At 41.7% G+C, this 25,029-nt stretch overlaps 1 protein-coding gene across 9 annotated transcripts in view; it reads right to left on the bottom strand.

Annotated features, from left to right (window-relative positions):
* TNN (tenascin N) overlaps window positions 1–25,029 on the bottom strand; it is a 104,391-nt gene that overhangs the window by 72,892 nt on the left and 6,470 nt on the right. The window contains exons 1-4 of one of the 9 annotated variants that reach the window (XM_070267724.1): window positions 24,809–24,950; window positions 16,871–16,932; window positions 16,259–16,359; window positions 14,113–14,223 (exon numbers count right to left, since the gene is read on the bottom strand). The exons of 2 other annotated variants lie outside the window; for them this stretch is intronic. In XM_070267724.1, coding sequence (XP_070123825.1) covers window positions 14,113–14,179 — 67 coding nt within the window. In that variant the 5' untranslated portion in view covers window positions 14,180–14,223; window positions 16,259–16,359; window positions 16,871–16,932; window positions 24,809–24,950. Of the gene's footprint in view, window positions 1–14,112; window positions 14,224–16,258; window positions 16,360–16,870; window positions 17,011–24,808; window positions 24,951–25,029 lie in introns of those variants that run through there. 6 more of the 9 variants (XM_070267720.1, XM_070267725.1, XM_070267723.1 and 3 more) reach the window with 6 other exon arrangements.

The following is a 25,029-nucleotide window of genomic DNA, read 5'->3' as shown; positions in this document are numbered from 1 at the left end:
CAATAGCATCCTTGAAGCACAGAAGTTTTAATTTTGATGAAGCCCAATTTATTTATTTTTCTTTTGTTACCTCTGCTTTAGGTGTCATGTATAAGAATCCGTTGACTAATCCAGGTCATGAGATTTACAAGCTTTCTCCCAAGCATTTTTTCTATTTTCAGCTCTTATGTTTAGGTCAATGATCCATTTTGAGTTAATCTTGGCATGTGGTGTGAGGTAAGGGTCCAACTCCATTCTTTTGCATGTGGATATCCAATTGTCCCAGCTCCATTTGTTAGAAAGACTGGTCTTTCCCCCAATGAATTGTCTTGGCATCCTTATTGAAAGCCATAGTCATGTATTTTTTTAAAGTTTTACCCCTCCTCATCTTGAAGAAATTTTTACTTATTCTGCTGGCTGATTAAGAGCTCTAAGTCCAGTTGTCCATGTCTACTCATCAGCAGGTCCAGTGCTTAATGACTGTAACTTTTAAGTGCCAGGTTCCCACTAGGTCCTTAACAAATATTTTTTGATAAACTTATCTTGAGTTTAATCAATTTAGTAAACATAGCATAATTTGCTTCTGATCAAGTTCATTGGTCTGATCCAAGTGGATCTCTGATCAGCCAAAAGGACCAAATGACCTGTACACGTCAACATTCTTAGGATCAGAATAGTGGAAGAATCCTTGGGATGACAACTGCCTACCAAGCAGGAACACAATTTTGTCTGGGTGTTTACCTCTCCCCAATGTGACTCATGGTTAAATTCCGATTTATTTTAAGTTAATCATAGTAATTCCAGTCTCTATGACATGGTTTGATTTAGGAAAGGATGTTTGACCCAATTCTTTCCAATGAAGCTTCTGGAAAAGTTTTCCTCTATTGGAAGAGTTGGTCCTTCTTCAAAAGCTGTTGCCATTCGTGCCTAGAAAGTGGCAGCCATCTTACAGGCATGAGGGGAGATAAACAGGACAAAGGATGACAGAGCAGGAATATGGGAGAAATCTGGATCCTTAATGACATTCTTGAATGTCTGAATTAACCGACCCTGGTGTTTTCCTACCTTAGGACTTCTCATTATTGGAGATAATGTATTTCTTCATTATTTAAGCTGGTTGGGTCAAAGTGCTCTGTTATTTGTACTCAAATCATTCTAACCAATACAGACTTCATGACTTTTCACAGATAACGCCCTTCAGACTGCAAAACTTTAAGGGGACTGTAAAACTGAGTACAGTGACCTAGGGGATATGAAATTCTCCAAGGGGAGTTTTCAAATTTAGCCGCAGATGAAGCTGCCCTGACATCTGCAAGGAGACCTGCCCTCTAGGCTGATGATGGTGGGAAAAATATCCTACGTAAATTGAACTTCATCACCAACATTGGATCCCTGGCTTATTCAGGGAGAACAACTCATCTCTATTGCTTTTCTCAAAAAGGAATAGAGTTTTGGTGTTTAACATATTCTTATCCTCTAAAAATGTTTGGCTATGAAGGAAGTGATTTACATTCTAAGTGGAATGATGGCGTCTCAACGTCTTTGGATTGAGACGGAGCCATTGAGAGGGAGCCTCCCTGTTGGTAGTCATCCTTCCTCTGGCTGAGACCTCCAGCCAGGGCTGCTCACCACCCTGGTAGGAAGGAAATTTCAATCGTATGTTGAAGCCGGCACCTATGGGTTTTTGGGAGCCGATTATGCACATCTCTTCCTAACTCTTCCCAGCTCCACACTCAGTGACGTCACATTGATAGCTTAAAAATTAGCCACTGTGAGAGTACTTATACCATGGAAATCAGCAGAGAGCTTCTTGTCTCTGGAGAGCCAGCCATTAAATGATGCCAGCATCCCACTGGAAATTCCTCTCTTGGTCACTCTGGGGATTGGAAGTTTCTTCATACAAACAAGGTATTACAGCATCGCCCAAACTTCATGGCAGTAAATCAAAGAGAAGAGAGACACCACTGTTCGTCCCTGAAGATGACTCACTGATAAAAAAAAAAAAAAAAGATAGGAAAATCCAATCATTTTCTTTACAAACTGAGTCACAGCCTCCCATCTCAAATGTTCCCTCTCAGGCCAGGCTGTTCAGGCTTTTGTTTCTTTTCAAAAAAACTTTGATTCTCCCTAATAGCCTAACTGCCAACATTTTGGTTTCTTTTTCTTTTTTTTTTTAATTGCTGTTTTCTCAGATTACAGCAAGGCTGCTGTGTGGCAACTGATCCATTGCTTGCAAGGGCAAAGCCACGGATAATGACAAGGTCTGATTGTGAAACTGCTGAAGTCACTCATTTGAGGCCATCTGTGGTCTCTAGGAGATGAGTCTATGGATGGCTCCCCGAGTGACTGAGGGACAGCGCTCCCCAGGGTACCTCTGCAGACTGCCCTCCCTCTGGTCCTCTTTCCTCCCATCTCCTTCTGTCTGTATTATCCCGTATTGATCCCCAGCCAGGCCTTACAGGCTCTTCTTCCTCCCACTCCCTCTTTCCAATTACAGATTTGGAAAATGTAAAGTGGACAAAATTCATTGTCAACACAATGTTGTGCCCACTGGAGCCTAAAGCTGAAGACAAACTTTTTTTTTGAATTACGGAATGTTTCATACATACAAAAAGGTATAGAGAAGAGTATTATAAACTCTCGTGTATCTCTACCCAGCTTAGGAAAAAAAATGTTATAAACACCATTAAAGTCCCTGCATCAGCCCCTCTGATCAGATTTCCCTCCCTCCAAGAGAGAAACACTCCTGAAATTGAGACTCTCATTCCAGTGATGTCATTATACTTTTACTACAAAGGTCTATATGGAAGTCTAAACAGTATATAGAATTGGTTTGTATGCTTTTAAGCTTTATATAAATGGTATCATATATATTGTATATCTCGCTGCAACTTGCTTTATTTTTGTCAGTATTATCTTTTTATCCGTGTTTGTATTAGTTTTCTATTGTTGGGTAATGAACTATCACAAATGTAGTGGCTTAAAACAACCCACATTTAGTACTTTGTACTTTCTGTGAATCAGGAGACCAAGTGTGGCTTAACTGGGTCCTCAGCTCAGGCTCTCACAAGGCTGCAGTCAAGGTGTCTGGGTTGCACTCACATCTGGAAGCCTGACGGCGGAAGAAGCTGCCTCAAACCTCATTTCACTTGTTGGCATAATTCATTCCCTTGAGTCTGTGTGGCTGAGAGCCCTGGCTCCCAGAGGACACCCACTTCCCTGCCACATGGCCCTCCCTAGGCAGTTCACGGCATAGCAGCTTGCTCCATCAAGACCAACAGAATCTCTCAGGCCAGTCTGCTAAAATGGAGTCCTGTAGTGTATAAGACTTATCCTATCAATATTGTCATAGTCTATTGATTAGAATCAAGTTACAGGTTCTGCCTGCACTCAAGGGGAGGGGATTGCACAAAGGTGTGGACACCAGTTGATGAGAATTATTGGGATTGCTCTATCTGACTCTGATCTATTGGCCACAATGTTGATACATGTTACTCTAGTCCATTTATTTCTGTTGTGATGTACTGTTGCATTGTATGAATATACCACAAAAATCTACCCATTTGCTGTTAAGGATTATGTTAGGGTGAGTCCAATTACTTGCTATTACAATGTCATGTTTAATAATCTTTACGGGTCTCTTCTGTACATGGGAGAAAGTTTCTAGACCCTAAGGCACATGTCTTCAACTTCACTAGATATGGCTAAATCACTCTCCAGAATAGTTATGCCTACTTCCATTCTATCCAGAAGTGTGTGACTGTTCCCCATGATCCCACACATTCTCCGACTCTTGAAACTGACAGAACTATTATTTTCTTTTTCTCCCCATGGCCCCAGTACATGGTTCTATCTCCTAGTTGTAAGTCGTTCTAATTCTTCTATGTGAGCCACCACCAGAGCGTGGCAACTGACAGGTGGTGTGGTTCCACGACTGGGAACCAAATCCAGGCCACAGAAGTCACAAGCACCAAACTTTAACCACTAGACCATCAAGGCTGGCTCAACAGAATTATTTTCATATTTTTATGTTATAGGCAATCTGACAGGTCTGAGATGCTATCTCCTGGTTCTAATTTTTGTTTCTCTAATGAGGTTGAGTATCTTTTCATATGCTATTTTTTTTTTTCTCTTTTCTGGGAATAATCATGGATTGTTTGTATTTTTCTTACCAATTTATAGTTCTTTATGCATTCTGGTTCCTAATTCTTTGTCTGCATTGTTGCACTACTGATATTTTCTTCTTATTGTTGCTTCTCTATGAACTTTCTTTCTGGTATTTTCATATGCAAAAGTTTTAAATTTTAATTTGATCAAATTTATCAGTCTTTCCCATATTTATGACTTATTCTTTTTATGACTTGTTTAAAAAATATTTTCCTATCCTGAGGTCAAAAAGATAGTCGCTTATATTTTTCCATAAAAATTTTTGTTTGTTTTAACACATTTAGGCTTATAATATACCTAGAATTTACTTTTGTCCAGGGCATAAAGAAAGGATTCAATTTTATGTTATTTTCCTACGTGGGTCTCTAGTTGCTTTAGCACCAGCTTTTGAACAGGCCACGTTTGCCCCTCTAATATGCCATGTCATCGCTCATTTATCAAGTTTTCATATATGTGTTGGTTTGCTTCTGGATGCTCTATCCTGTTCCCTTGATCTATTTGTTTATTCCTGTACTAATATGATCTGCCTTAATTATTGTAATTTTGTAATAAGTTTCAATTTCCAAGTGGGCATACCCTATCATCTCATTCTTTGCTTCAAAGGATTTTTAGTCTATACTTGACCTTTGTTCTTTCACATAAACTTAGATTCAAATCGTCAAGTTCCATGAAAAGCCTTGCTTCGACTTGATTGGGGTAGTCCTCAATTTGTGGATTAATTTAGGGAATGTTATGGGCTGAAGAGTGTTCCCCTCAATTGTATATGTTGAAGTGCTTAGACCTAGTACCTCAGAATGTGGCTGCATTTGGAGATAGGATCTTAAAGAGGTGATTACGGTTAAATGAGGTCATGGGGTGGGCCCTAATCCACTCTGACTAGTGTCTTTATAAGAGGAGGAGATGACAACACAGACACATGTGAAAGTGTGGAGAGGCAGGGAGAAGAGGGTCATCTACGAGCCAAGGAGAAACGACCCCTGTTGACACCTTGATCTCAGACTTTTAGCCTCGAGAACTGTGAAAAGATTAATTTTCTGTCGTTTAAGCTGCACAGTCTGTGGTACTGTAATATCGGAGCCTGAGCAGACCAGCCCAGAGAGCATGGATATAGTCACAGCACGCAGTTTCCCTGACTACACACGTGGGCTCTCTCTCCATTTACGTAGATCTTCTGTCAACAACGTCTTATAATTTTCTCCGGAGAGATCTTCTATACCTTTTGTTAGATTTACTATAAGATACCTTATATTTTTGGTTTTATTCTCTTATTAATTTCCATTTTTCTATAGATTTTCACAAGTTTCTATGTAAATTATTATATCATCTAAGTAATGACAGTTTAATTTCCTTCTTTTCTATCTTTGTAATTTTTGACATAGTTGAATCGAAGCGCTGAAAGCTGGTGTCCTTGTTCCGATCTTGATTTTCAAGAGGATGCTCTTACAGTTTCAAAGATGTGTATTTTTCTGAATAGGTGTCACCACCTGGCTTCCTGCAGCACATGCTCAGTAAAGCTATCTCCAGCCCCTCTTTCTCTGGCCCCTTCGCCCTCCCTTCCATCCATTATAATTGATCTGTTCTGAGCCTCATGTCTTGAAAATTAAGTGAATTAATGTCGCGACTCACACTAAGATGCTGATGGCTGATTATCGATCAGATGGCACATTCACATTTTGGGACAAAAGTCTAGGCCCAAAGAATATATGTGGCTGTTGGGACTTGAACGCTAACATCTCTTCAGATCCCAACAGTAATGGAAGACATCCCAGGCCCCCTTTACAGCTCCCTGTTAAAAATACCACTTCTCTGGTACCTGCTCTCTGAGTGTCCACATCAGACTAGCTCAGATGCAACCAGGAGAAATTCCAAAGGAGGGGGATTTGATATGTCCTTTTATTTTAATCCAACTCTCCAGGTTCACACCCTAGTTGTACCACTTATTTGTATGGCCTCGGGCATGGTCCTTCTTCTCCCCTGTCTCAGTTGCCCGACCTGTGAAATGCGGATCATAGCAGCAACTGCCCACCAGTGGGATTCAATGAATCGGTTGTGTAACTTGTTGGGAAAATGCCTGGCCCATAGTAAGCAATTGATAAGCATGAGCTAAGCCTATGGGATGGCCACCTTTGTGCTGCCCTTCAGTTACTTAGGGGGTTTTTACATTTCTTTTCTTTTTCCTTAAAATCTCAAAATACAGTGTTTAAATGTCACTCTATCCCCCGTATGTTCCACCCTGTGGCCTGGCATGGAATACAGCTCTAGTTCATTTGTAAAATTCGTCCAACCCTGCCTGTTGACAATTACATTACTACTCTCCCTGCCTCTTTCTAGTATTTAGAGGTGAATGCCACTGGCTTCCATGCCAGTTTTCCACAATGAATGAAATGCTGAGCAAGAAGCAAGCAATCCTGAAAGGACCAAGCTGAACCCGACCATAGAGATGCTGGGGCACTGGGGGCACCCAGGCGGGGCCTGGTGTGCAGCCCCATCTCCTAGAAAGTCTAGTACTCTGCTGGGGGCTACGTAGGCCTGGTGAGGCCAAACACGCTCATGCCACAGTCATAGGGAGTGGGGGTGGGAACAGTGAATGACTGACTTCATTTCTTTTAGTCATAGCATCAAGCAATGAGATTGGGAGTGCAGAGAGCTGTCACTCTTGTTCAACGTGTAATTCCAAGAGCCAGCACCACACCTGGTACATACCAGGCACTTAGCAAATAGATACACGTTTATCATAATTATCCCCTTCATCCAGCCCCCATAAGGCGTAAGGCAGGTTCTAGACAACAATAGAGAGTTGATCAATGATGAGGATTTTTAGGCTGCTTAATTTTAAAATGGTTTATGATGAGGATTTTTAGGCTGGTTACTTTTAAAACTGCAGATGAGAAGCAGGCTCCGAGGACTGGAATTTTGCTTGCCCTTTTGAGAGACATTTGAATTTGTGAAGGAAGAGGGGATGACCTTGTAGGGACCTGAAATTGGCCACCCCAGGATATGTCTCTTTGGCATTGGGATTGTTTTGGGCTGATTGCTTTCGATAAACTGGGACAGGGAAGGAGGCTCTGGGGAATGGAACTTGCCCTTGTTGGGACACATTTACATTTGTAAGGTAAATCTATCTGTAAAAGGTGCCTCCCTCTCTGTACCAGAAAGAAGAGAGATGACCTTGTCCCTAGAAACTCTTAATGGGGAAGGCAAGAACTTAAGTTGGTTGCTGTCTGGCAATCTCATGTAACTGATTTAGGGTGGTGGCTTCTGACCTTTACTTAATCCAATTTGATTCTTGTCTAAAAGTCATGGGATCACCCAACGACCAGACCCCCCCTGCACTGATACCATTTTAACTTTTTTTCATATTCTTTCCTTTGTCTTTGTAAAGAGATGACTCACATACCTATGCCTTAAATTTAGCCCTAACCCTCAACTCAGGGCAGCAGCAGGAGCTCTGGCTGCCCGTGGGTCCTGTCCCCATGCACCAGCTCTGCCTGCCCATGGGCCCTGTCCCCATGCCAGTGGGGGCAGCAGAAGTGGCGGCAGCAGAAGCTCTGACTGCCCATGGGTCCTATCCCCATGCTATTCTATTCTCTAAATAAAAGAGCACTACTGCCAGATCTTAAGAGTCTAAGAAATCTTTCTTTCGACTCCCTGGCTCACCGACCCCGCATCAATCAATATTGGTGGGTGCCCCACGTAGTGACTGTGCTGCAAAATCGGTGTTAGCCTCAGTGAGCTGAGTCCTTGACAGGTCTTCCCTTGTCTGCACTCCTGTTGTATTTGTGCAAGTGCATAATCCTCAATACACTGCTGTAGAGGAGAAAGTTAAATCACTAAATGAATACACCTCTGTCCACTAAATAAGATGTTTTGTTTACACTGATAAAGTATCGGGTGTTACTGTCATTCTCAGCGGCAGCAAATATGTATGGAGGAACTAAGCCGGGCAAGGCACTGCAGGTAAGAAGGTACAAAGAGGCACAGGACCCCAGCCTTGCCCACGAGGGAGCTCAGAGAGGCATGGTCAGGAAAACACAAGCCCTAACATAGAAGGCCATAGAAAGGGACAGAAGAGCAAAGGCCAGCTCTCAGGTTTGCCTCTTTCTTTCAGAAAATTAGGAGCTTCCGGGACTGTAAGAAATCACCATTGGCGATCCCAGCTGCCTCCAGCACCAATGCAGTGTCAGCGAAAATAATCCATAACCAATCTATAAACGAAAATTTGGGTGAGTTTATTCTGAGCTGAAATCTGAGGACCATGGCCCGGGGCCTTTCTTCCCGAAGGAAGAAAGGGCACCAAAGAAGTGAGCTATACAGAGTGGTTATATACCCCCATACAGGACGTTTCACATGTGATTGAAATGTCCCTCCCACAATAGTCACAAGATTGCCCTGTCAGCACAGCGCTTGATGGACACAGCAGGTAGTGGGTCTGCTCTCTTGGTGGGCGTAGCAGGAGGCAAGTCTATTGTCTTGAGCTGGGTGGACACAGGTGAGCGCAGCAATCAGTTCCTAGCCTAAGGAAAGATGCTTAATCCTTAAAGAAATGCCAATGTTGGGAGGGGGAGGGAAGTTGCACCTTTATCTCAAGGGCCTTTGCTCTTGCCATAGGGAATCTCTAAAGCAGATATACAATGCATGCTCAACGGCCTCGGTCAGGCCCTTTTGGAAAGACAAGGTCAGGCCAAATTAGGTTTACACAAAATGGCTTCCTCATATACTCCAATATATCCTATTACTTGCCATTTTTACTTGTCAGCAGGAAGTTTTCAGGGACCCACGCAGCCACACAAGTGCCTCCACAGCCAGAGCAACAACAAAAATATGTCCGCCTCTCTTTTCCATTCCAAGCCTCAGGCAAATGCTTCTCATTGGTGGAATCCAACCGGGAACACTACCAGCAAAAGATTCTGAGAAGTGTGTTCTCGGGCTTCCAACCCCTGAGGTACGGTGGGTAGAGAAGGGATGGAATCACGTTGAGTTGTCAACAGACAATTCAGCATGAAAGGCTTCTAAGTATAAATTTAGAAAAACAGCATTTGAAGGCAGTCCACCTTTGCTAAGACCCTGAGAAGCAAGACAATCCGTGCTTAAAGACGAGCACTGTCACGAGAGTCAGAGCCTTTGAAGCAGCCTTGGGTGGAGTCATACCCTAAGACAAGACCTCGTCAAACAGGTATGAAAAAGAGGAGGAGCACGTGGAGGTGAGGCCGCATACACTTATTCGCTCACTCACTTGTGTGTTTCGTCATCCATTCAGCAAACATTTATAGCTAAGCATTGGGCTCCTAGACAGTGAGGAGCCACTGACTGTTTTTAAGAAAGGAAATAATATGATGAGATTTTCAGTGTAGAACGATCATTTTGAAAATGTATATGTGCATAGACAAAACCAAAAGGACATGCACCTCAGTGCAAACACACTTGTCTCTGGGTGGGGAGATTGCAAATAAATGGTATTTTCTTTTCTAAATCTTTTGGTATTTTCCAAATATCCCACAATGAATGTTTATTACTTTTTATCAGAAAAAAAAACACTTATAAGAAAGAAGATAGAAAGATGAAACTGATAACAGCATGGAGGAAATACATCACACATTTGTGATTTGATGTTTTTCTGACGAGGACACCCTTCCGTTTCTCTCACCTTCTTCCCCTTCACCTGGTTGCCTCCTATTCATTCCTCAGTTTTCAGTTGAAACTTTCCTTCATGGAAAAGATTTACCTGACCCCTAAGGCTAGGTGAGGTCTCCAAGTTTGACACTCTCAGCCCCCAGGGTCCTCCCACCACTCATCATACTTGCCAGTATGGTTTTGACATCTGCCTTTCTGCCAGAATGTAAGCCCCACAGGGCAGGCATGACATCTGCCTTGTTCACAGCTGTTTCCCAAGCCCATTAGTCACTCCACAAACATTGTTGGAATGAATCAACAATGGCTTTAAAGGATGTAAGACTGGAGACAAGCAGATTAGTAAGGAGGCAATTAAGATAGTCTGGACAAGGGAGGAAGAGTGCCCGACCTAAAGGAAGAGTAGAGCGAAAAAGGGGAGAAAACAGCCCGTGGAGATGTTATGGCATCAAGTCTGCAGAACCTAGTGACTTCTTGGACTCATTCACCAAGAGGGAGAGGTTTGGAGAATATTTTGGAGGTAGTACTCATAGCACTTGCTGATGGATTAAATGTAGGAATGGTGGAAAGGGGACTATCAAGGAGACCTCAAGAGTTTTTGTCTTGAGCAGCTGGATGTAAGATGATACAATTTCCTGAGATTGAGAAGGGAGGGATCAAGAGTTCCAATTTGGGATGAGAAGAAAGGATGAGGGAGAAATGTAGGGTGAATCTCAGATTTTGGCTTTGGGTCATTCTCTTAGGCAGGAAATACAGAAGGTGAACCAAGCTTGAGAGAAAGATGAATTCAGTTTTGGACATGTTGAGTTTGTCCACTGAGACATCCAAAATATCCAATGAGATTATAGGGGTCTAGAATTCAGGGGAAATTTCTGGACAGAGGCAGATGTAGACTTAGTGGTGATAACTGAAGTCATCAGGTGAAAGAAGACAGGTGAAAACTGAGAAGGGCAGAAAGACACCAACATCAAAACCCTTGTGAAACTGATGTTTACAGAGGAAGAGACATCCTATAAGGATATTGAGAGGAAACTGACAGAGGAGTAAAAATATCAAATTACATGAAAGAAAGAGTGCCATTTTGATCAAAGCAAGAGTTCAAAGAAGAGAGTAGCACATTGGAGTGGTAAGCAGAAACCAGATTTTGAAGGTCCTTGAATGCAAGTCAAAGAAGGTGACTCTTTATCCAGCGCCTTCATGATTAACAGTGATGACACGCATAGACATGCCAGCCATACCTGGCTAAGCCTCCCAGCCCTATAGGGCAATTGAGAAACACTGTGGCTCAAGGGTCCAAACTCTTGATCCACATGGTCAAGATTTAGAGATAGGAAGTAGAGAGTGGCCTGTTAAAAATATATTTCTCATCAAAAATGTCATCTAACCCAAGTCACCACCGACTTGAGAATAAAACCCAGAATTTCAAAGGCCATCATTATTCTTGCTTGGTTCTTATAGCCAGCCCCTCAGCAATAACAAAGGACAAAAAACATCCCCCAGGAATCCTCCTTGTCTAGCCAACTCCAAAACCAACCACAGCTCATCCAATAACCTCTGTGATGAGCCTCTGTTCCAGAGCTTCGGCGCCACACGAACCATGTGTTAGTTTATGTTCCAGTAGGAGCCACCAGACAAGTGCAGAAAAATGTCTGTCCTCCTTTCCATTACAATGTTCCAGAAGAAGAAAATGACCTGAGGCAAGGGGAAGACAGGCATCATGACTCATTTAAACCCTGGCAGCCTTACTTTCTGCCATACCACTGTGGTTTGAAGAAAGGTTTAAACATAAGCTTCAGAAACAATTGCAAGTGAAAAATCTGGGTAAACGTAACCACAGAGGGAGATGGAGAGGAGCTGGGTCTTTGCAGAAGGCAACAGGGTGCATGGTGACAACGTGAACCTGAAGGTACAGTAAGGCACCTTAGCAGATCCTTGGCAGGGAGGTTGCGTGTCACAGGACGATGCACCTCTCTGTGTGCACTGGAAAGATGAACAGGGATTCAGACTGAGTGCCAAAGATAGTTAGCAACTGGCAGTAGGTTTACAAATGCCTGCATGAGACTGCGCTCGGCATAAACACTTTGCAGACACACATTGTGTGGTTGCTTTCAGAAAGCCCTAAGCTTCCAGCCACTGACAGAAGCCAGAAGCTGCAGAGACTTAACTGGGAGATGAGCTGGACAGGCCTGCAGCCCTTGAGGGAACAGGCTGGCCCTGAGAACTCTGTGCTCGGGAAACTGGTTGGGGAGAACAGGGAAGAAAGACCAACGCAAACCCAGTCGAATGTGAAGTTCTTTGATCCAAGCTTTGGCCAACCAACCCCCTAGCCTCCAGTTTCACTTCGTGCTGGGCTCCTCTTCTAGTGGAAGGTGAGTGAATAGGTAGAGAAGTCTTTTGAAAAGAGAGGCCATCTCTGGGGGACGCAAAAGCCAGAGCCCGAGGAGCTGATGTTCTGAAGCACCAGATGCCTGTGGTCGATCCCTCTAAGTTCCCTCAAGATGCACCTTGTTGGAGAAGACAAACCCCTTCTTTCCCTTGGCTCAGGGCTGAGGCCCAATGTGTCCAGTGGAATCAAGGAGGCAAAACTGCCAGAGGGAAAGTCACAGGTGAGGAGGGACCAAGAACAGGTTAAGGATACCAATGAGGCCTAAAAGTGAGGTCTAAGGCTAAGAGTACAATGTCAAAGTGGAGGGTTGGTGGGGGAGAGGAAGATAAATACCAAAGACACAACCTCTGCTAGTTGCACCCAGTCCTGTCCTGTCCACCAAACACCAGGCACCCTGCTGGGTGCTACAAAAGCCAAAAAGACGAGTTTCCTATGCCTGTGGAGCTCACGGTGTTCTAAACAAGCAGGCTACACAAGTCTGTTCACGTGGTGAGTGCTGAAGCTGGGGTGCTAGGAGCCAACAGAGGAGCAGCCCTAACCCTGCCTGGGGTCCCCAGGGAAAGCCTCCTGGAGGAGACAGGAGTAGATGCTTCGAAGTCAGAAGCAATGCTGTGCGCACATGCGTGTGCGTGTGCATGGGTACACGTGTGCACATGCATATAATATATATCCCCCACAGTCCTGTATAGTATTTTGCATATGGCAGATACATAATAAAGGTTGTTGAATGAACACAAGGATTAATTGCTTTTTCTATTTGTATCTTTCTAACCATTCCTTTGCTTTCTTCCTAAATCTTATTCTTCTTTTCCTTTACTGGAAATGCCCAAAGAGTTTCATTTTGGGGTAAGGTCCAATAAACTGGATGCCCATCATATCTAGAAATTGCCATTTCATGACATGAGGCAATATTGGAGGAAAGGATGTCTGTGGCCCACTGTTAGAAGGGGAATCATCGCCATCATAATCATCATAGAGCATTTATCGAACACTCACTGTGTGCCAGGTGCTGTTTTAAGGGCTTTAAGTATGAAACGTGCTAAATCATTTTATCCTCACAATAGCCCAATGAGGTGGGTATTATTACAAGTGAGGACTTCAACTGATGCACAGAGAGGTCAGCTAACTTGCTCAAGGCCCCAGAGTGAGTTAAGTGGGTAAGCCAATGCTGTCTGGCTCAAGAGCCTGCAACTTCTACTGCGTCCCACCCTTGGGACTGAAAACCAAAGGTAAAAGCATGGTGAGCTTACACCCCAGTATGCAGGCCAGAGACCGCTAATTATTTAAAGAATTTTTAAGCTATGTAATATCTACCAGTACATTTTCCCCTAATTTCCTCTGTTTCCCTGTAGGGATGGGCAGATCCTAAACTCAAATAGTTTTTTAGATGATCACTTTTGCCTGAGCTTTTCTTCCAGTGGTATGAAACATAAGCCATAGAAAACAAGATAATGTTAGAATGATGGAGCACATCATTTTTTCCATCAGATAGTAGGGACAAGTCAAGGTCCCACTGTTTTCTGGCATTAGGAGCTCAAGAAGGCCTGGGGACTGAGATAAAAGACCACAATGGCAGGACTGGCTTTCTTGGCCTCAGGTCAATGTCCATGCTTTGGTCTCACCATCTGAAAAATGGAGATAATGATCTTTCAGCCTTGTTAGAGCATTGCAAGATTAACCAACTCATGTCCATATCTAGAAATCTGGGTCTTCTCAGAGGAAACAATGATTACCAAGATTTGTTAATCCAAATAATGTCATCATTGGTTGGTGCCAATCCTCTTTGATTCCTAAGTATTAAAGTCAGCATTAATCAGAACCCACCCTATTACTATAGAAGGATGAAGGATAACTAAAAGAAGCAAAAGGGAAAAAGAGAATCCTGTGAAAGGCCTGTGTGGTAACTATGGACATCCCACACAGACAAATACATTCTACAGTCAAGTACTCACATGTGTGGGCCTGTTCTCTCCTTTTCATTACATCAGCTTTTCCTGCTGGGTCGCCATTCCCCGTCATTACTGCAAATGCTCCTCCTTTTCTAGAAGCAGACCCTGTGGTTACTGAAAGCATGAGACTGAGGTTTTTTACAGAATCTCAGATCAAATCAGAGTGGGAGACGCTTGGCCTGCCATCAAACCACAAGCACAGACTTCAAATGTATGAGAGGACAAGTCTAATCTCTACTTTGCTGATTAGCATAATCTATAAGGTTTTACCAAATATGACCTGAAGTCCATTCATTCAAATATTCACCGAATGCATACTATGTACTAGGGACTGTTCTAAGACAGGGGGATATAGAATTGAACAAAATAGACTAATGATCATCGGCATCATTGCAGCCCTCATGGAATTTAAATTTTTATAGGGAAACACAGATTAGCATTCCCTGTAGTAGAAGGGAATCAACGTTAACGAAGTTCTGCCCTGTGGTTCTGTGAAAGAAGTAAACGAATTAATGGCAGTTTATATTCTTCATGTATCTTTTACACTAGATTTCTCAGCACTGCACAGCATACTAATGACCCTACAGCTTGCGTCCTATGGAGATGTAGCGAGGTAGGTAGTTACCATTGTACTTTTTTCCCCACTTCTCTTCCTTGAGCAGAGAAGTCAGGGTGCTTGTTCACTATGAATTACATCTGAGGAAGTAAAAACAAAACTCCTAATGGAACCCAGACAGCAGATGTCCAGCAAGTAGATCTCAATCCGGTAACTTAATTACTTGAGGAAAAGGCATTTATTGAGGACAGAATGCTTACTATGTGCCCTGTATCATGAGACATCCAAGACAGTTTATGACATGAATCCCACCCTCAGAGAGACAAGACATGAAACAATTAGCAAACAACACAAAAGACTACGTTAGTTATTTATGACAGCAAAGAGCAGAAGATGAAAAAAACATTTAGAAACACAATTTTAATTTCCTTTTAAAAAATAAATCAGGACAAAATTCAAATTTACCTGGTTTGACTGACAACTGATAAAGTTAGCAGGAAACAAGATGTGTCCAGGAATGTTTTTCTTACTCTAACACAAGTTAGCTTGGAGGTGGGGGATGGGATAGAACTTAAGGATCTTTGGGTTTCTGGAAGAAAGCCATGGAGAGGGGTCTTGGACAGACATGAAATGTAGAGTGAGTGTTCTCTTCTTGCTCCGTCCCAGGCCCCAGCATGGACCACAGACAGAAAGACATAGTACATACTTCTGCTCCGGGGCTGCTAGGAGGCCTGCAGGGGTCACCTGACCATGTATTTTCTTCAGAAAAGGGGCCTCTGCCATGTGCCGGCATCCTTGGGACTCGCCCTGTGGCTTTGTGGAGTTTCTACTCTCAAACCCTACTAACTATGGCTCTTTGATATCTTCATCCCCATAGCTACCAAAAGCAATGCATTTCACCTAAATTGCTAACATTTGGCCTTTTCATCAGGGTTTGTAATTTAGAAAAACTAGGAAGAGGAGAAAGAAAAAAGGAAAAGGGGAAATGATGTGAAAGAAGGAAGAAGCTGCTTTCCTATCAACTGTTGATTCCCCCAAATGAAAATCAATTAAGAACATTGCCAGAGAAAATGGGCGTGACCTCGTCTCTGAAACCACACAAAACATTTTGTTTCAGCCTGGACCACAAGCAGCCGGAGGAGAGCGCCTTGGTGGGCACAGTCAGATCCAAAACCTCAGAGTAAGTGTAGATTTCCCTGTGGTAAGAGGAGAGGGAGGCACCCATACAGCCAGAGAGGCAGGAGTGAGCCAGAGTCAGCTTGACAGTCAAGAGGACTGTGGCCTTGGGCACAGAGGCCACAGGGAAGGAGAGGGCTGTAACTCTCCTGGAACTCCACTGAGGCAGGAGATATGGAATCCTTGAAAGCCAGGTACCCCTTGAGGTCCTTGTCTCTCCACGTAGCAGGCAAGGCTCTCTTGGGCATTCTAGGAGACAGCAGAGTGACCACATCTGCTTGAACTTCAGCCAGATGAATAAGCACTGTCATCATCATCCAGGGTTTATTGGGTCTGGCTCTGTGTGGGGAAACTGCTTGATTCTAGGAATATAGAGGTCAAGCCTTGTCTCTATCCTCATGGACTTCACTTTCTTACCAGAGGAACAAGACACAGGCTCTGTGACTGTATTTTAGAGAAGTCCATGAAAGCCCTTCACTCTCCCATCATCTTCTTGAGGCAACTCAGGTTCCTCTCCTCTGGAAGAGACAAAACATCTAGATTACCCCCATCAGCATTGCAAGTGTGGTCTTTGCATGCCTAGGAAGGGAGAGACAAAGGGGCCCTTTTTTCTAAAACATCAGGCCAGCAGGTTGTATTCATAGAGGCTGGGCTTGAAGGCAAAGTCCGTGAGCAATGAAGAGAGAATTTCATGCCAGTCCAGTCCTTTCCCATTCAGATTGTCAGTGTCTTGTTAGGACATAGTCAGAGGTAAGAGTCTGAATCATTTCAACCCAACAAATACATATGAGCATCTACTATACACCAGGCCCTTCACGAGGAAGTTGGGTAAAACAACACATTGTCTTAAGGAACTTTCAAATAAGTTGGGGGAAATTAATACAAATATATATATATATATATATTTTGACAGCTTGAGGAACAGGTCAACCAAGTACAAGATTGAAAGAGTTGTATGTGAATATAACAGTCCCACCCTCCTTAATTTTGACTTCCCTCAATGAGAAACTCTAATAAATATGTGCTTACCTTTGTGTATCTCTTTAGAAACTCAGGATGACCAAGTCTTGAGCACACAAATTGTGACACTCCTAATGGAGTCAAATAGGAAAAGAGGAACTAGGAGGTGAGAGTGGAATAATGAAGTAAAACAGATGCATAAGAAGTAGAGTTGCTGGCATTGAAGTCTTGATAATGTTTCAGGAGATGAGGGTAGTGGGTTGAATTCATGTCCATCCACAACCTCAGAATGTGACTTTATTTGACAATAGGATCTTTGCAGATGTAATTAAGGTAAGGATTGAAATGACACCATACTGGATTAGAACGGCCTAAATTCAAATGAGAGTGTTCTTATAAGAGGCAGAAAAGAACACAAAGACACATACAGGGTAGAAGGTCGGGGGAAGACAGGAGCAGAGAATGGAATGATGACGCCACCAACCAAGGAATGCCAGGAACCACTGGAAGTTGGAAGAGGCAAGGAAGGGTCCTCCCCTAGAGCCTTTGGAGGGAGGGTGGCCCTTCTGACATCTAGATTTTGGACTTTCTGGCCCCCAAAGCTGTGAGAGAATAAATTTCTGCTGTTTTAAGCCACCCAGTTTGTGGCAATTTGTTACAGCAGACACAGGAAACTAATACAATGAGGAATATAAACCAGGTCCAAGGAGTGACATCAGCATCATGGCAGAGTGAGCTCTTCCCTTAGTCTCTCTTCTCTAAGATATAAGGAACAGGACATTCATAAACTAACAGAGAATATTCACACAACACAAAACATATCTGAGAGACCCACACAGCCATAAGTCTGAAAGTGGAGGCATTGGGCCCCCCCTACAAGGAAGTGGAAGGAGGTAAAGGGATCTCCCCTCTCACCCCCACTGGCAGTGACCCAGGGCATGGGATGATGCACAGCTCTGAGAAAAGAGCAAGGAGGGGTGGCTTTCTGCAGGAATGCCTTCACTCTCCAAATTCCCTCACAAACCATGGGAAAGCTCCACGCAGAGGAGGTTAAGCTATTGTGGGGGTGTCTTCATCAAGCCAGCACCCCGGGAGAGCAGATAGTGAGGGCAGAGTGAGAACGCCCCTGGGATGGTGCATGTGAAAAAAAGTGCTCCTCCTCCGCCCAGTGCTGTAGTTCAGCCAGTTGGCCAGAGCACCCATGTATGCATTAGAAAAGAAGCAGCTGCAACCAAGTGAGTTGACAATCACAGATGGGCCCTATCAGCATAGATTCCAAAGGACAGGCACAGATGCCAAGGATCATGGTGGGTTCAGAATACACAGCTCCTGCCCCCCTGCCCCAAGGGGCAACAGGTGGAATCTGCAACCAGATACTATCACTATGCAAAAGCAGAAATCCACACCATCAAACAGTATGAAGTATATATTATGAATATATATTAATACTCCAGACCAAAAGGAAAATGACAAGCACCCAGAAATAAATCCTGAAGGCACAGAAATTTACAATCTAAATGATAGAGAATTCAAAACAGTTATCATAAAAAAAACTCAATGAGTTACAAGAAAATTCAGATAGACAGTTCAATGAAATCAGGAACAAAATTAATGAACAGAGGGAATTCTTCACAAAAGAGATTGAAACTATAAAGAAAAACCAATCAGAAATGTTGGAGATGAAAAACACAATGAATGAAATAAAGAAAAATCTGGACTCCCTGAATAACAGAACTAATATTATGGAGGATAGAATTAGCAATCTGGAGGACAGAAATACAGAAATGCTTTAGATAGAAGAGGAGAGAGAACTAAGACTAAAAAGAAATGAAGAAATTCTCTGAGAAATATGTGATTCAATTAGAAAATACAACATAAGGATTATAGGTATCGCAGAGAGAGAAGAGAGAGAGAAAGGAGCACAGAGCTTGTTCAAAGAAATAATAGCTGAGAACTTCCCAAATCTGAGGAAGCAGCTGGAGATACAAGTAAAAGAAACTAATTGAACTCCTAATTACACCATGTAAAAAGACCTTCTCTAAGGCATATGTTAATAAAACTAGCAAAAGTCAATGACAAAGAAAAAATATTAAGGGCAGCAAGGCAGAAGAAAATAACTTACAAAGGAACCTCTATTAGACTTTCAGTGGATTTCTCAGCAGAAACCTTACAGGCTAGGAGAGAGTGGAATGATATATCAAAATTCTGAACAACAAAAACTTTCAGCTAAGAATATTCTGTCCAGCAAAAATATCCTCCAGATATGATGGAGAAATAAAAACTTTCCCAGACAAACAAAAACTAAGGGAGTTCATTGCCACAAGACCCACCCCTGACACACAAGAAATCATCAAGAAGGTCCTCATACTTGAAAGAAAAAGAAAGCATTCACAAAGCGTTGAGCAAGGAGATAAATGGACAGACAAAATCAGAAAATTGAAGGCTTCTATCAGAACAGGTTAGCAAACAATTATGACGTTAAAGATAAAGGGAAGGAAAACATCAAAAATAACTATAATTTCATCATTTTAACCACAAGCTCACAACACAAGATGGAATAAGTTGTGACAACAACAACTTAGAAAGAAAGAAGAAAGAGATGGAACCTGCTTAGGCTAAGGAAATAAGAGGCTATCAGAAAATAGACTATCACATTTATGAAATTTTTATACAAACCTCATGGTAACTACTAAACAAACAATCAGAACAGAGATACAAATAATAAATAAAGAGAAAACTGAGAAAACCATCATAGAGAACTAACAAACTGAATTTGTAGTGCAAAATACATGGAACAAGAAACAAAGGAAATATAGAACAACTTGAAAATGAGTGATAAAATGGCAGCACTAAGTCCTCTTGTATCAATAATCACTCTAGAGGTAAATGGTTTGAATCCTCCAATCAAAGGACACAGAGTGGCAGGATGGATTAAAAAAACAAGACCCAACAATAAGCTGCCTCCAAGAAACATGTCTCGGCTCTAAAGACAAACACAGGCTCAGAGTGAAGGGATGGAAGACAATACTCAAGCCAATGGCAAATAAAAGAAGGCAGGTGTTGCCATACTTACATCAGACAAAGTAGACTTCAAGATAGAACAGGCAATGAGAGACAAAGAGGGGCAATATATAATGATAAAAGGGACACTCCATTAAGAAGAAATAACACTTATAAATATACATGCACCCAACACAGGAGCATCAAAGTACATAAAGCAACTATTAACAAACCTAAAAGGAGATATTAATAACAACACAATAATAGTAGGGGACCTTAACACCCCACTTACATCAATGGATAGATCATCCAGACAGAAAGTCAACAGGGAAAAAGTGGAATTAAACAAAAAAAACTAGACCAGATGGACTTAATAGATGTATATAGAACACTCCATCCAAAAACAGCAGAATACACTTTCTTCTCAAGGATAGACCATACGGTGGGAAACAAGGCAAGCCTCAATAAATTTAAGAAGATTGAAATCATACCAAGCATCTTTTCCAACCATAATGCTATGAAACTAGAAATGAACTACAAGAAAATAGCTGGGAAAGTGACAAATATGTGGAGACTAAACAACATGCTACTGAACAACCAACGGATCATTGAAGAAATTAAAGAAGAAATAAAAAAATATCAGGAGACAAGTGAAAATGAAAATACACCATACCAACTCATATGGGATGCAGCAAAAGCAGTCCTAAGAGGGAAATTCATAGCAATATATGCCCACCTTAACAAACAAGAAAAATCTCAAATAAGCAATCTTAAACTACACCTAACAGAATTAGCAAAAGAAGAACATACAAAGCCCAAAGTCAGCAGAAGGAGGGAAATAATAAAAATTAGAGCAGAAATAAATGAAATTGAAACAACAAAAAAAAACCCAACACAGTAGAAAGGATCAATGAAACTAAGAGCTGATTCTTCGAAATAATAAAATTGACAAGCCCTTAGCCAGACTCACTAAGAAAAAAAGAGAGAAGCCTCAAATAAATAAAATCAGAAGTGAAAGAGGAGAAATTACAAGAGAGACCACAGAAATACAAAGGATTATAAGAGAATACTATGAAAAACTATATGCCAACAAATTGGACAATCTAGAAAGAACAAATAAACTCTCAGACTCATACAACCTCTCAAAACTGAATCAAGAAGAAATAGAGAATTTGAATAGATCAATCACAAGTAAAGAGATTAAAACAGTAATCAAAAACCTCCCAAAAAGAAAAGTCCAGGACCAGATGGCTTCTCTGGGAATTCTACCAAACATTCAAGGAACATTTAATACTTATCCTTCTCAAACTATTCCAAAGAGTAGAAGAGGATGGAACACTTCCTAACACATTTTATGAGGCCAACATCACCCTCATTCCAAAACCAAACAAGGACAACACAAGGAAGGAAAATTACAGGCCAATATTGCTGATGAACATAGATGCAGAAATCCCCAACAAAATATTGCCAAACTGAATACAGCAATACATTAAAAGGATCATACACCATGATCAAGTGGGATTTACACCAGGGACACAGGGATGATTCAACATCAACAAATCAATCAGTGTGATACACCACATTAACAAAATGAGGAATAAAAACCACACAATCATCTCAATAAATGCAAAGAAAGCATTTGACAAGATACAACATCCATTTATGATAAAAACTCTCAATAAAATGGGTATAGAAGGAAAGTACTTTGACATAACAAGGGTCATATATGACAAACCCACAGCCAACATCACACTCAACCAGGAAAAACTGAATGCCATCCCTCTGAGAACAGGAACAAGACAAGGGTGCCCGTTCTTGCCACTCTTATTCAACATAGTACTGCAGGTTTTGGCCAGAGCAATTAGGCAAGAAAAAGAAATAAAAGGATCCAAATAAGCAATGAAGAAGTGAAACTCTCACTCTTTGTAGACAACATAATTTTATATATAGAAAACCCTAAAGAATCCATTGGAAAACTATTAGAAACAATCAACAACTACAGTAAAGTTGCAAGGTACAAAATCAACTCATAAAAATCAGTTGCCTTTCTATATTTTAATAACAAACTAACAGAAAGAGAACTCAAGAATACAATCTCATTTACAATAAAAAAAAAAAAGAATAAAATATCTAGGAATAAATTTAACCAAGGAGGTGAAAGACCTATACAGTGAAAACTATAAGACATTATTGAAAGAAATCAATGATGACATAAAGAAATGGAAAGATCTTACATGCACATGGATTGGAAGAATAAACATAGTTAAAATGTCATACTACCTAAAGCAATCTACAGATTCAATGCAATCCCAATCAAAATCCCAATGACATTCTTCATGGAAAAAGAACAAAAAAATCTTAAAATCCATATGTGGCAACAAAACATTCTGAATAGCTAAAGCAATCCTGAGAAAAAAGAACAAAGCTGGAGGCATCACAATTCACGACTTTAAAATACGCCACAAAGCAACAGTAGTAAAAACAGCACGGTACTGGTACAAAAACAGACACACACGGGCTGGCTTGGTGGTGTAGTGGTTAAGTTCAAGTGCTCTGCTTCGGTGGCCTGGGGTGTGTGGGTTTGGATCCTGGGTGTAGACCCACACACTACTCATCAAGCCATGCGGTGGTGGCATCCAACATACAAAATGGAAGATTGACACAGATGTTAGCTCTTGGCCAATCTTCCTCACACACATGCATAAAAAGATGTACACATCAATGGAACAGAATTGACAGCCCAGGAAAAAAACCCCACACATCTACAGACAGCTAACCTCCGACAAAGGAGCTAAGAATGGAATGAAGAAAGGAAAGTCTCTTCAATAAATGGTGTTGGGAAAACTGGACAGCCACATGCAAAAGAATGAAAGTAGACCATTATCTTTTGCCATACACAAAAATTAACTCAAAATGCATTAAAAAAAAAAAACTTGATGGTAACACCTGAAACCATAAAACTTCTAGAAGGAAATATAGACAGTACACACTTCGACATCAGTCTTACAAGGATCTTTTCGAATACCATGTCTACTTGGGCAAGGGAAACAAAAGAAAAAATAAACAAGTGGGACTTCATCTGACTAAAGAGCTTCTGCAAGGCAAAGGAAATCAGGAGCAGAACGAAAAGACAACCCACCAAATGGGAGAAAATATTTCCAAATCATACATCAGACAAGGGGTTAATCTCCAAAATATATAAAGAATTCATACAACTCAACAACAAAAAAACAAACAACAGACTAAAAAATGGGCAGAGGATATGACCACAGATTTTTCCACAGAAGATATACAGATGGCCAATAAACACATGAAAAGATGTTCAACATCACTAATCATCAGGGAAATGCAAATCTAAACTACACTAAGATATCACCTTACACTCATTAGAATGGCTACAATCACCAAGGCAAAAAATAACAAATGTGGGAGAGGATGTCGAGAAAAGGGAACCCTCATACACTGCTGGGGGGATTGCAAACTGGTGCAGCCACTGTGGAAAACAGTATGGAGATTTCCAAAAAAAATTAAAAATAGAACTACCATACGATCCAGCCATCCCACTGCTGAATATTTATCCAAAGAACTTGAAATCAACAATACAAAGAGGCTTATGCACCCCTATGTTCGTTGCAGCATTATTCATAATAGTCAAGATGTGGAAGCAACCCAAGTGCCCATTGACTGATGAATGGATAAAGAAGATGTGGTATATATACAATGGAACACTACTCAGCCATAAAAAGAGACAAACTCATGCCACTTGTAACAACACGGATGGACCTGGAGGGTATCATGTTACGCGAAATAAGCCAGACAGAGAAAGACAAACATCGTATGATTTCTCTCATATGTGGAAGATAAAGTAACACACAGACAAAGAGAACAGATTAGTGGTTACCAGAGGGGAAGGAATTTGGAGCGTGGGTATAAGAGGGGAAGGGGCACATTTATATGGTGACTGACAAACAGTAACACACAACTGAAATTTCACAATGTTATAAACTATTATGACCTCAATAAAATTTTAAAAAAACAAAGTATTGTGCTCAAAGGTTAACAGTACATGATACCATGCAAAATAAATAAAATATTTTAATCAACAACAACAAAAAGTAAACCTGGTCCTTAGAATTGGGAATTAGCCTGAGAGGAAGGAAGTAGCTGAAATTTGAAAAGAGGAGTTGATAGTATGTGCTTCTGCACACAGACACCAAGGCCATGACTGAGATTATAAACCCTGGAAGCTGGATAGAAGGGTTGAGAATTACCTGCTGAGCTGGGCCTCACTGGTTAAACAGGATTATCCTAAACCCTTTCCATCTCAAGCACCAATTTACTTGACATCTCTGAATCTTGGCAGAACTAAAGAAAAGGAATGCGGCTGCGAGCCGGGGAGCCAGACCCCGCAAACTGAGTGGGCTGGACGTCAGGCTCATCGCCCCCTGGCCAGGACCAACCCGCACACCGTATCCAGCGGCCCGCAGGCAGAATTAGGGGCGTAGAAAATCAACAATTTCAAGTCTTCAAGTCAGGAAGACACTGAATATCTGGATGGAAAATGAGACTCAGAGAAGAAAACCTCTTTGTATGCACATTATCTGCAACAAATCAAAACAAATACGCAAGCATCTCCTTGAGACTGCTGGCAAGAAAATGTAACATATTTTTTTGTGAGTCAGGGATGGTAAGCGGAAATTGAGTACCATACCCGCTACTACTAATTTAAGATGTGAAAAACGTCAATCCCATTGCCTTTATTTAGACATCAGTCTTTATGATTAATGTGAAGTTAAAAAGGCTTTTCACACATTTGCCCTCACTCAGAACCTTCTTTTCTCACAACATCCAAGTTCTGCAAAGCAAATTCTCCTCTCTCCACACCAAAACCCCAGCAGTGGTTCTGGCCCAGTGGAAAAGCATTTTTGGGCCCCTCGACTGGGGCGGACCAGCCCAAAGCCTTTATTTGGGATTGTGTTGACATGCGACATATTCTGCACCGCTCACCTCGGTAATTTGTAGCATCTTCCCCCATCACCCATGTTGTCGCCTGCTCCTCACCCCTTGGATGGCAGAAACTACTAGGTGCCTGGTGTTAATTAAGCATTTGATGAAATAAACCGAACTGAATGGAAAGGTTGCCGGAAATGAAGGCTTCCAGAGGGAGAACCACCTTGGAGGCAGGGGGACCTACTAAAAGGGAGTAGCTGTAGTTTTAGAAAGTTCAC

The sequence above is a fragment of the Equus caballus genome, chromosome 5 (genome assembly GCF_041296265.1).
Source record: "Equus caballus isolate H_3958 breed thoroughbred chromosome 5, TB-T2T, whole genome shotgun sequence".
Taxonomy (NCBI): Eukaryota; Metazoa; Chordata; class Mammalia; order Perissodactyla; family Equidae; genus Equus; species Equus caballus.
The sequence above is the reverse complement of the archived record's forward strand: the minus strand, read 5'-3'. Positions and strand labels throughout refer to the sequence as shown.